We start from the raw sequence: 12,305 nt of genomic DNA on the forward strand, positions 1-12,305 counted from the left end.
TTTCCACTGAAAAATCTGGTAGGTTTTTTATTCTAGTAATAATTTATATTAAAAGCCAAGTATTGTAGATAATGTTACACTCATACAGTTGTGCTTGAAAGTTTGTGAACCCTTTAGAATGTTCTATATTTCTGCATAAATATGACCTAAAACATTATCAGATTTTCACTCAAGTACTAAAAGTAGATAAAGAGAAACCAGTTGAACAAATGAGACAAAAATATTACACTTGGTCATTTATTTATTGAGAAAAATGATCCAATATTAAATATTTGCGAGTGGCAAAAGTATGTGAACCTCTTGGATTAGCAGTTAGTTTCAGGGTGAAATTAGAGTCAGGTGTTTTCAATCAATGGGATGACAATCAGGTGTGAGTGAGCACCCAGTGTTATTTAATGAACAGGGATCTACCAAAGTCTGCTCTTCAAAACACATTTTGTGGAAGTGTATCATGGCACGAACAAAGGAGATTTCTGAGGACCTCAGAAAAAGAATTGTTGATGCTCATCAGGCTGGAAAAGGTTACAAAAATAACTAAAGAGTTTGGACTCCACCAATCCACAGTAAGACAGATTGTGTACAAATGGAGGAAATTCAGGACCACTGTTACCCTCCTAAGGAGTGGTCGACCAACAAAGATCACTCCAAGAGCAAGGCGTGAAATAGTCAGCGAGGTCACAAAGGACCCCAGGCTAACTTCTAAGCAACTGAAGGCCTCTCTCACGTTGGCTAATGTGCATATTCATGAGTCCACCATCAGGAGTACACTGAACAACAATGGTGTGCATGACAGGGTTGCAAGGAGAAAGCCACTGTTCTCCAAAAAAAATATTGCTGCTCATCTGCAGCTTGCTAAAGATCATGTGGACAAACCAGAAGGCTATTGGAAGAATGTTTTGTGGATGGATGAGACCAAAATAGAACTTTTTGGTTTAAATGAAAAGCATTATGTTTGGAGAATGGAAAACACTGAATTCCAGCATAAGAACCTTATCCCATCTGTGAAACATGGTGGTGGTAGTATCATGGTTTGGGCCTGTTTTGCTGCATCTGGGTCAGGACGGTTTGCCTTCATTGATGGAACAATGAATTTTGAATTATATCAGAGAATTCTAAAGGAAAATGTCAGGACATCTGTCCATGAACTGAATCTCAAGAGAAGGTGGGTCATACAGCAAGACAACGACCCTAAGCACACAAGTTGTTCTACCAAAGAATGGTTAAAGAAGAATAAAGTTAATGTTTTGGAATGGCCAAGTCAAAGTCCTGACCTTAATCCAATCAAAATGTTGTGGAAGGACCTGAGGCGAGCAGTTAATGTGAGGATATCCACCAATATCCCAGAGTTGAAGCTGTTCTGTATGGAAGAATGGGCTAAAATTCCTCTAAGCCGGTGTGCAGGAACGACCAAATGTTACCGGAAACGTTTAGTTGCAGTTATTGCTGCAAAGGGGGGTCACACCAGATACTGAAAGCAAAGGTTCACATACTTTTGCCACTCACAAATATGTAACATTTGATCATTTTCCTTAATAAATAAATGACCAAGTATAATATTTTTGTCTCATTTGTTTGACTGGCTTCTCTTTATCTACTTTTAGGAGTTGAGTGAAAATCTGATGATGTTTTAGGTCATATTTATGCAGAAATATAGAAAATTCTAAAGGATTCACAAACTTTCAAGCACAACTGTATATCTCTACAATGTTCCGCCTTTCCCTAATGAACAACATTCCAAGACATTTTCAAAGTTGAAAACTACAGTATCACTTACATGCAGGGAAGGTATATTTGAAATACAGGAAGCTCAAAGTTAATCAGTGAGACAGGACTTGGGATTAAACCGACAGCTGTGTGTTCTATGGTCTAACCGCTTAGACACTGCACAATAAATGATAGCCGGCTAGCATTCCAAAATGCATTGGTCTGCACTGATAGCATGTCGTGGTGTGGCACTCACGAAAGTACAAAAGATGGTAAAAGGGAGAAAAATGCATTCACAGAAATGTGCTATTGGATGGAATATAAGAAACATCTATGGATATAGTAACCAACCATCACTTTTGTGCCCTTTTTAGGCTCCATTATACAACTGGGATAGATAGATAGATAGATAGATAATGTTACTACAGTATATGATAACTAGATAAATAAGGGAGACAACATATAATATATAAATAGACTGAAAGTTACACATTCTTCGGTGAATTGACAAAAGCTTTTAAATGCTAATCTATAATTCCTGACCACTAAAGAGCCATTTTTTTTCCATTTTTAAACTCCAGTGTTTCTGGCTTAGTGCAATATTTTAATGCATAGAGTGGTGTCACTTTCTAGGAGAAGTGAAACCAAACCTTGTGGCACTCATAGAAAACACTGCCTTTTTAAGACTCATTCTGTGTTTTAGGTTGCCCAACTATTCCATCAGCTAGGACTATTCCTCTGCAGAAAGGACTTAAAAATAGAAAATAAAAAAATTTTTAAAAAAGCTGTGGCATTGTCCTGTTTTGTTTAATCTAGTTTGGGTCTCTAAATTTGTTGGTACAGTGCTTTAGTTGAGTAGGTTTAGAGTGCATGTCAAAAACAGAATATCACAGATAATCTGCCTACACAAATTGCTGCATCAGTGCATTTGAGTATATAGTACATTGCACATGTAGTGCTATGTTATATGGTGCTGCCTCACTGCTCCTGATTTTTGCGTTGTAATACAGGCCAGGATATTTTCTGTGTAAAGTTCCTATGCTTGTACAGACATTTCTTTCACTACTCTAGGTTTTGTCTCACATCTCAAAGACAGGCATGTTCTGTCATACCATATGTGTATGTGTATGTCCTAAAATGGGCCAGCACCTCACTAATGGTTAGTTCCAGATGTGTGTCCGATGCTATCTACATAAGTGCAGGGCCCACATAATCCTGAATTGGACAACCAGGAAAGGGTACTGGATGGTTTGTACAATGTCTGCAAGAAGAGGGAAGAAATTGTTTAATGTGACCCATATGTTGAAAGTGCTACTTGGCAGTCAGAGTATGGTTTTAAATTTGTTTCTCAGTTAGCAAAGGTAGTTTTTGTTGATGCAATTTCCAGGCATTGAGTTTAAATAAACAAGAACAAACTGCTCCTTTGAGATGTTACGTAACAGTCAGCGGCTGATTAAAACTTGTTTAAGAATGGTATAAACCAACATGGTAAAACACTTGACAGGCAGAAGAAACTTAATCACGTCTCCCTTTACAAAACCAAGTTTTGCAGACTGCTAATCCTTTGTTCTGGCTTCTTTTGAAGTACTGCTGCCTCTTATGTATGCCGAAAAACTACTTGACTTCCCTGCTTATTAGTCTCTTTCATTGTCTTCTGTAACATTTAAACCTTCTGATTTATGGTATCTATTTGTCCTCCTAGGCAACCGTGGGAATGCAGAGCTTCTTTATGGCCATGGTGACTTCAGTTATAGCTTCATCCTTAGACTCCTGTACTCCCAATTCAGAGAAGTGCGCCTGCTCGCTGGGGTTGCTATAGCAACTTTTGCCTTCAACAACATGGCTCAGCAGAAGCAGATAGCAGAGGCTGGTGGGGTGCATTGGCACAATTTTCAACCTTTCTTCCTTTCCAGTGACCCACTTGAACGTCTGAATGCTGCCTTCCAGGTGAGGAAGGACTAGGCTGATGCTGTAAACCTTTTGCTTTGTATGTATCTAATCCAAGAGGTGTCAAACTAATTAATCATGAATTCCATTTATAAAGAGAAACACTTCATGAAAACATTCACTAACATCAGTGGTCTCTAACCCATATATGAATCTGAATGTAAATTCACACCAGTTGACAGAATTAACCAAAACAAGAAGTAAAATCTTCCCTGACTACAAGCAGACTAGAAAATGAAGAATGGAAAGTTGTGTTTGGAGGTCTTACACGTGATGTTAAAAAGGCTTGCCCAAGAATATAAGACAAAATTGGAATTTTTGAGGAGAATGGATCAGGATGTGATGTTAGGGTCAAAATGAAAAAATTCTTGAAAAATGGGGTACAGTTCAGAAGCCAGGAAGTCAATAAATCTGATTATAAAAACCACAACAATACATAAAAATAACAACGCCAAAAAGTTCCCTTTTCCTAACTAGTCCTTTGTGAAAAGTTTGTTGTGTGTTTGTTTTTAATCCAAAAGCTTAGAAATCAGGTGAAAATGTTTGGGAACCCATCTCAGCCTGCATAATAATTTACTCTACTTTCAACAAAAAAGATAACAGTGGTATGTCTTTCATTTCCTAGGAACATCTGAGTACTGGGTGTTTTTTAGTGAAGCAGTATTTAGTTGTGAAATGTGAAAAATTGGCTGTGCAAAAATTTGGGTACCCTTGTAATTTTGCTGATTTGAATGCATGTAACTGCTCAATACTGATTACTTGCAACACCAAATTGACTGGATTAACTCATTAAGTCTTAAACTTCATAGAGAGGTGTGTCAAATCATGAGGAAAGGTATTTAAGGTGGTCAATTGCAAGTTGTGCTTCCCTTTGACTCTCCTCTGAAGAGTGACAGCATGGGATCCTCAAAGCAAATCTCAAAAGATCTGAAAACAAAGATAGTTCAGTATCATGGTTTAGGGGAAGGCTATGAAAAGCTATCTCAGAGGTTTAAATTGTCAGTTTCAACTGTAAGGAATGTAATCAGGAAATGGAAGGCCACAGGCACAGTTTCTGGCAGGCCAAGAAAAATACAGGAGTGGCATATGCACAGGATTGTGAGAATGGTTACAGACAAACCACATATCACCTCCAAAGACCTCCAAGAACATCTTGCTGCAGACGGTTTATCTGTACATCGTTCTACAATTCAGCGCAATTTGCACAAAGAACATCTGTATGGCAGGGTGATGAGAAAGAAGCCCTTTATGCACTCTCACCACAAACAGAGTCGCTTGTTGTATGCAAATGGTCATTTGGACAAGCCAGCTTCATTTTGGAACAAAGTGCTTTGGACTGATGAGACAAAAATGTAGTTATCTGGTTATAACAAAAAGCGCTTTGCATGGCGGAAGAAGAACACCCCATTCCAAGACAAACACCTGCTACCTACTGTCAAATTTGGTGGAGGTTCTATCATGCTGTGGGTCTGTGTGGGGCCCTTGTTAAAGTCGAGGGTCAAATGAATTCAACCCAGTATCAACAAATTCTTCAGGATAATGCTCAAGCATCACTCACAAAGTTGAAGTTACGCAGGGGTTGGATATTCCAACAAAACAATGATCCAAAACGCAGTTCGAAATCTACAAAGGCATTCATGCAGAGGGAGAAGTACAATGTTCTGGATTGGCCATCACAGTCCCCTGACTTGAATATCATCAAAAATCTATGGGGTGATTTGAAGCAGGCTGTCCATGCTCGGCAGCCATCAAATTTAACTGAACTGGAGAGATTTTGTATGGAAGAATGTTCAAAAATACCCTACCCAGAATCCAGACTCTCATCAAAGGCTATAGGAGGCATCTAGAGGCTTTTATATTTGCAAAAGGAGGCTCAACTAAGTATTGATGTAATAACTCTGTTGGGGTGCCCAAATTTATGCACCTGTCTAATTTTGTTATGATGCATATTGCAAATTTTCTGTTAATCCAATAAACTTAATGTCACTGCTGAAATACTACTATTTCCATAAGGCACGTCATATATTAAAAGGAAGTTGGTACATTGAAAGCTCAACCAATGATAAACAAAAATCCAAAGAATTAAGATTCCCAAACTTTTTCATATGACTGTCTGTATGTATCTCTGTCTTTAATAGTATAAGTGCAAAGTTATTATGCTTCACTCTGGTGCCCACATGGCAAGCAGACAATAATATGGTAATAAGTACCCGCTATAAAATAATATTCAAAAACCAATGCGAAAAGATAAAACTTTAAAATGATATTATTTTACCATAAAAGAAAAGAACATTATTTTCAAGCCTACCATAATTGAACTCACAAGAGTTCACACAAAGTGTGAGAAGATGAACCGTACCTCAGTAAAAAATCTGTATGCAAAAAAATATTAAGATTAAATGATGCTGAATGTTGAGATTACCATTTTATTTTTATTGAAAATATTTTGTTTTTTGAAGCTATTTTCAATATTTTAGAATCTTAAAGTATGTTTTGACCCATTGAAAGTAACACATTCCAAACGAGTGCTATTGCTTTTTCTCACCATGAATGGTCCTTGCTATAGCAGGACAGTTTACAACCAAATTCGCCACTTTACCACTAACACTAAGAACCAGCTGGAACTAAGCTGAACCAAATTCCTGTCTTTTTTGCATTATATTACTTATTAAAGGTTTGTGGAAGCAGCAATGTAATTTAGTGGTACAGCTGCTGTAGCTTCTACTTTATACGTAAAGCCCTGCCAACCTGAAATTATCTCAGTTAGGCTATGGAGACACTGTAGTCTCAATTTGTTTCAGACTCTCTCATTGTTATCATTCTATGCTACATTTTTAAACATGTAAAATTAAGTGGTAAGTTCCAAGAAAAGAATAAAGATTAACCCTTTTTTGACAGTGTCCTTAAAAATCTGTCAAACAGAAGTCACAGTATGTAAGGGGACATTAAAGGTATTGGTAGAAATAGGTGCCCTGCACTGCTTTACACTTTGCCAAGAAAAAAAGCAGCAACAAAAAGTGCAATTAGCATCATGACAATTTCTTCCATATGTTCACTGTCATAAAGTATGCAAATATCTGACCTACACACTCACTGAGCAACTTATTAGGAGCACCTGTTCATCTGCTTATCCAGACCTAGGTAGATCATCAACTACAGTGACAATAACATCTAATACCGCCACGACAATCAAACGGTTTGTAATGGATCATACCTTATCAGACCCATGCAGATTATGTGCATTGTTGTTAGTGACAGCTCCCCACTGATACCAAGTGACAGCTTGAAGAGCACCACATAACATCATCACACCAACAGTATTTAAGATGGAGGTGCATAGACCAGTTTGCCCAAGTTTCTGGATATTGTAAAAATCCTCATGGTGCTTTCAGTTATTCTCAGTGTTGGGAGTTAGGACTTTGAATGTTTTTCTTTGACTTCATATTTTGGACTGTGGTACTTTGATTAACAGTCTTTTTGGCTTCAGACCCTCACCTGTCTCTGACCACTTTTTTTTTCTCATCTCCAGGTCCTGTTCTTTAAGATTTTTATTTGTGTCTGCCTCTTCCAAAACTAAGTGCCTAAGCAGTGGCAGGTGCAGCAATGGTTACTTAAATATTAACTGTGATTTCTAAACAGATTCAGATTGATAACAGGTTAGCTAAGGTAAATATGGAAAATACCTGCTTTGAGGTAGAAAATTACCCTCTTCTATTCAGAGAACTCAAAGACTACCCTGAACTCGCAAAACTGTGATGTAAAGCTAATTTCTCAACTCATTTCTTTACGTAAGAAAAAAAAATAATTTTAAAAAATCATCCAGAACAATTATTTTCTGGTTATGCTGTATTTGGAGTATGGTGGCTTTCCTTTCTTGCTTTTTTATTTTGTTAGGTAAAAAAAAAGATGTCTAAAAAGAGAAACCCAGTTCTCAATGTGTGTTTTTGTACATAGGTACTCTTCAAAATGCAATTTAAAGATGGCTTTTACTCAACAGACCATTGTGTTAGATACACATTTCCTAGAAATTGATTATTTTGTGTGTTTAACTTATTTAGGGATCACTTGCTCTTATGCCACATAAAGCATAGCAGTAATGACTCTTTAACTACTCTATAAATATTGTCCAGAAATGTGTTGTTCATATTTGGCCTAAACATTGAAAGTAAAACCCAATGTCTAGTTTTGCCATCTCTTTATTTTGAAAAAATATTTAGAAAAGGTAAATTCAGGCTAACTCAGTGTTGCCCAAAACACCAGGTAAAGTTGATAAAACTTTCCAACAAAATCTCCAGGACAAATAAACATCCTGTTATGTGTTCTTCTATTTTACTGTGCTTGGCAAGTGAGACTTTCTTAACCTATTAGCTCCAACTTGCACTGGAGTGATTTTTATTTCCCAGTTTGAATCTGCTTCAGAGTGACTCCTCACTAGGAAATCTTTGCATTATACTCTGTCTGACTGAAATGATATCCTGCTCACTTTTTCCTGGCATTGATCAGCTAAAAATACATTTACCTAGAAATGTTTTCTGTTTTTAGAAATAACATCATGTCTAGCCCTCTGTGAATGTAATAGAAAACTATCTGTCTTTATTTAAATGGGGAAATACATTGGAAATTGTATATATTTATCAGGCTCTGGAAATATTATCTGCTGTGAATTATTAATGTGAGACATCAATGAAAATGACCCTTTTATTATTGAGATTGAATGGAGGGAAGAGTCATATTTTAAGGAGAAACATAACATCTGTAAATCATTTTAGAACAACATGCACAGCTTCCAAAGTCATGCCATCCAAAATCTTTTGAATTAGCCAGGTGTCTGATAATATTTTTTACAAAGCTTACAAGCATTCAATGTGAGACATAAAAACAAGTAGGAGTTTCAAAATTCATGCAACGTAAAGGGAAATCATGCACATGTCTTGACTTTCATTACTATCTAGAGGTTTTTGATAAAATATTCCCACAAGGATAGCGAATAATGATGTATTACTGACCCTCAATGTTTAGTAATTAATTTTGTTTAATTATATATGTGTTTCATTTAATTTTTCCAAAACATAACAGCACAACATTGTGGCAAATGGGAACGGTTGCTGGCTCTTGAATGTTTGCACTATTTGATACCCCAGTTAGAGTGTAGTGTTATTAATGCTGCATTCATCTGTCATGGCAAACATGTGAAATGTTGATTCAGTACAGAATGCCTGCTTTGCGGCATTCACAAAGATTTCCTCCAGCATTACAAAGACATGGTCTTAGGTTCATTAGAGACACTAGTATAGCTCATTATGGGTGTTCTTTTGAATGTTCCATGCAAAGAACTGGATTCTCATCCAATGTTAGTTCCTGTTACTAACTTGCTTTCTACAATCTTAACCAGGAAAATGTCTTTGATCTATCCTCCAAACATACCTGGTCCATTACATGGCTGCAGAGTGTCAGAATGTATTACAGCAGCACCATGTGCAAGGCAGGAATCACTCCTGAACAGACTAACAGGTCATTAAAGTGTAACTTACATACAGTGACCATGGCAGAAAGATTCACTGAACCATAAAAAACACCTGTCAATAAAAAATACTTCAACTCTAAAATTTTGCCTGTGAAGACAATTACAGTAGCTAGACATGTAAATTTATTTTTGAATACAAGTGTATGTATCGATACATACTTCTGTTGACCAAAGTCTCACAGTAACCCCTGCTTCTCTAGTATTTGTGAAATGGACTGGACAAATGGATTAAATAATGAAGGATATAGGCCCATAACTGTAGTTTTGAGAAAGTGGTATTACAGTGGATTAAAGTTTGTCTTTCTTCTTTCTAAGTGTGTAGTTCTATCTAGCATCATACCAAATCAAAAACCTGCATCAATCCGTGCTCTTGGGATTAAGACTATTGTGGACATTATGGAAGAACCACACTCCAAGCCTGTCCTAGCTCTGGCTGCAGATTGTGTGGGACGTCTTGCACATACAAGAGCAGGTATGGTAGCTTTTTTATCAAGTAAGTCAATGTAGGACATAACTAAAACACAATTAGACTAGATAAAATTATTGCTTAGTCTAACAGTGTTCATAAGGTCAAGCAACAGATAACCTAACCTGCTCACTGAGCTACATTATTCATTTTGAGATTCAAACCTAAACAACATAATCAATATTCTGCATTCAGGGCTGGTGAGGCACTGACCCAGTCCCCCAACAGGTGGCCCTGTTGTAATATAAATATTAACAAATTGTAAATATAAGTATTACTTAAGTCAGTGGTTCTCAGCCTGTGGGGCGGGCCCCTCTAGGGGCACGAAGTAACAAAAAGAGGGGCGCAAAGATGTGAAAACAAGAATCAAAAATATGAAAAAAAATCTGTTGAAACCAAAACAAATTAACTTAAACTACATTCTAATACTAGAACAATAAATATAGAGTTAGATAAATGTCAATAAAATTTAAGTAGGTATAATAAAATATGCATCTACATTTCAAAAAATTTTGGGGCGATTAAAGCTGTTATGAAAACTCGGGTCGCAAATACTTAAAGGTTGAGAAACACTGACTTAAGTAATAAACCTGTCTCATAAATGTTACATATTTTTCAAATTTGTACAGCAAACTCAACTCAGTCATCATAATGATATTTTTCCCATTTTCAAGTTAGGCTCAATGCAATTTCTTATCCAGAAATGTATTTCCTTTTGTAGTATGTGAAATTTTCTTTGTGCCTGACACTGTTAACTTTTTTTCTGGATTGCTTGGACAGGCCCCTAAACCCTGCCATATATACACATAGACAAACAACATTTTTTCAGCTCCTCCATGGGGCTTTAAGGCTAGATCCCTTTCAGTACAACCCATTGATTGACTTTTTGCGACTCAATTTAACTGGTGTGTGAACTTCCACATCTTGCTTTTTTGAAGTAGTCGTCATCATTATCATAAATTGATTAGTGCTGGTAGCTTAATATATTATGAATTATACATTGCCCTCACATTTAAAAAATAGTTAAATATTAATAGAATAAATTATATATAATAAAACATTTGAGCTGTCTGTTAAGCTGATATCCTTCCATTGTTTGTTTGGATTTCCACTGACAGTCCAAAATACTTTAAAATAGCCCATTGTCTGTGCCCTTTGATGAACCGTATTTCTGAGTCATGATGATTTGCTTTTGTTGCCGAGGTCAGGAATCCCGTCTGCAATTATTTCCATCAATTCAGTATCTGTTCTTTGTGATCTGATGACATCTTCTTCTGAGCAGATTCAGGGATCTGCTGCCATTGCATTGGGATTCTTGAGTTTCAACCACAATGGCAACAGGCAGCTGCTGAAATGGTCAGTAATGCATGTTTTTCATTATACTTTTTTGTTTATCATATATTCTATATTATACAGTATATAGTAAAGTGTTGATTATCTTAACTAATTTGGAGCAGTGTTGATTCAGTTAATTAAAAAGTTCAGATAATGAAACATACATGAGAATACCCGGTTATATGAAATAAAGTGCAATTAGGCCGACACTTAAAATATTGTACGCAAGAATATTACTACTCTATTTAGAAATACAAAGTATTACTAAAAAGTGATTTAGGAAATGGTCTGTAAATACAGAATTTGTCATTCTGTCTTTGACTGAAAGCAAATTGAGGTTTATTTTACCTGTAGACAACAATAGCATAATAGTGTGGAAGTATTAAATAAAAAAATGACACAGTATTTCACTTTGAATTAACCATGACAGAAAACTAGAACAGTGACTATTTAGAAACAAAATGCCAGAAATAATCTAAACACTAGTAACCGCCACTTCCTCCAATACTCCAGTGCTCACAACAATCAAAAGTATCAACAGACAGTGACAAATCAGTGTTATAGGAAACCATTCTGTGCTCACACAGTAACTAAAGCCAATATTTGATTTTTAACTCTTGTAATGACAAATTAAGACTATTTTATGTTATACTAAATATACCTCTGAACAAATAATCAGAAACAAATGCATTAAAAGCCAGCATAACAACCAGCAAAGTAAAAATAGTAGATATTATAATTTTTGATAAGGCTGGGTTTGGGGTGGGCAGCAATTCAGAAAATCGACAGTTTGGATTTTTAATGTCCAGATAACTTTAACTATATATAGTATATAGTATATGTCAAAAGAAAGACAAGAGAAAAGAAACGAATTGGTGATTAACAATATGTGACAACATTGGTATTGATTTTAATGAATTTATAGGAATACGAAGTAAAGTGTCTTTGTTCCCCATTCAGGTTTTGAAATAGCTGAGTTCTCTGCCAGTTTAACCTATATAAAATAGGAAGCAGTGGACAAAATCAGTCTGGGGCTAAAGTTCTAATTCCAGGTCAACCAGTTCCAGACTGTAATAGAAACAGAAGGATTTAGCACTCTTTCAGATAAAGTCATAGTTCCTTTCTGTGATCCAGTTAAGTGGGTCCTTGAAAATATAGCAGAATGATCACATTCTTAACTATACAGTATACAATATACTGTGTATATACATTTACTGTATACTTGTACAATATATACACAGAACACAGTATGTGTGCATTGAGTTAATGTAGGAATGCATCAACATGCACCTGCAAATAAAAAAATGGTTAAATGTTATTTCTATGCTG

General features: G+C 36.1%; 1 protein-coding gene across 1 annotated transcript in view; it reads left to right on the top strand.

Annotated features, from left to right (window-relative positions):
* The window catches only part of LOC120535415 (ankyrin and armadillo repeat-containing protein-like), a 48,636-nt gene that overhangs the window by 17,499 nt on the left and 18,832 nt on the right, over positions 1–12,305 (top strand). The window contains exons 5-7 of the mRNA XM_039763248.1: positions 3,407–3,651; positions 9,491–9,647; positions 10,850–10,997. Of these exons, the coding sequence (XP_039619182.1) occupies positions 3,407–3,651; positions 9,491–9,647; positions 10,850–10,997 (550 nt within the window). The remainder of the gene's footprint in view (positions 1–3,406; positions 3,652–9,490; positions 9,648–10,849; positions 10,998–12,305) is intronic.

Source organism: Polypterus senegalus, chromosome 9, assembly GCF_016835505.1.
Source record: "Polypterus senegalus isolate Bchr_013 chromosome 9, ASM1683550v1, whole genome shotgun sequence".
In the NCBI taxonomy this organism is placed as follows: Eukaryota; Metazoa; Chordata; class Cladistia; order Polypteriformes; family Polypteridae; genus Polypterus; species Polypterus senegalus.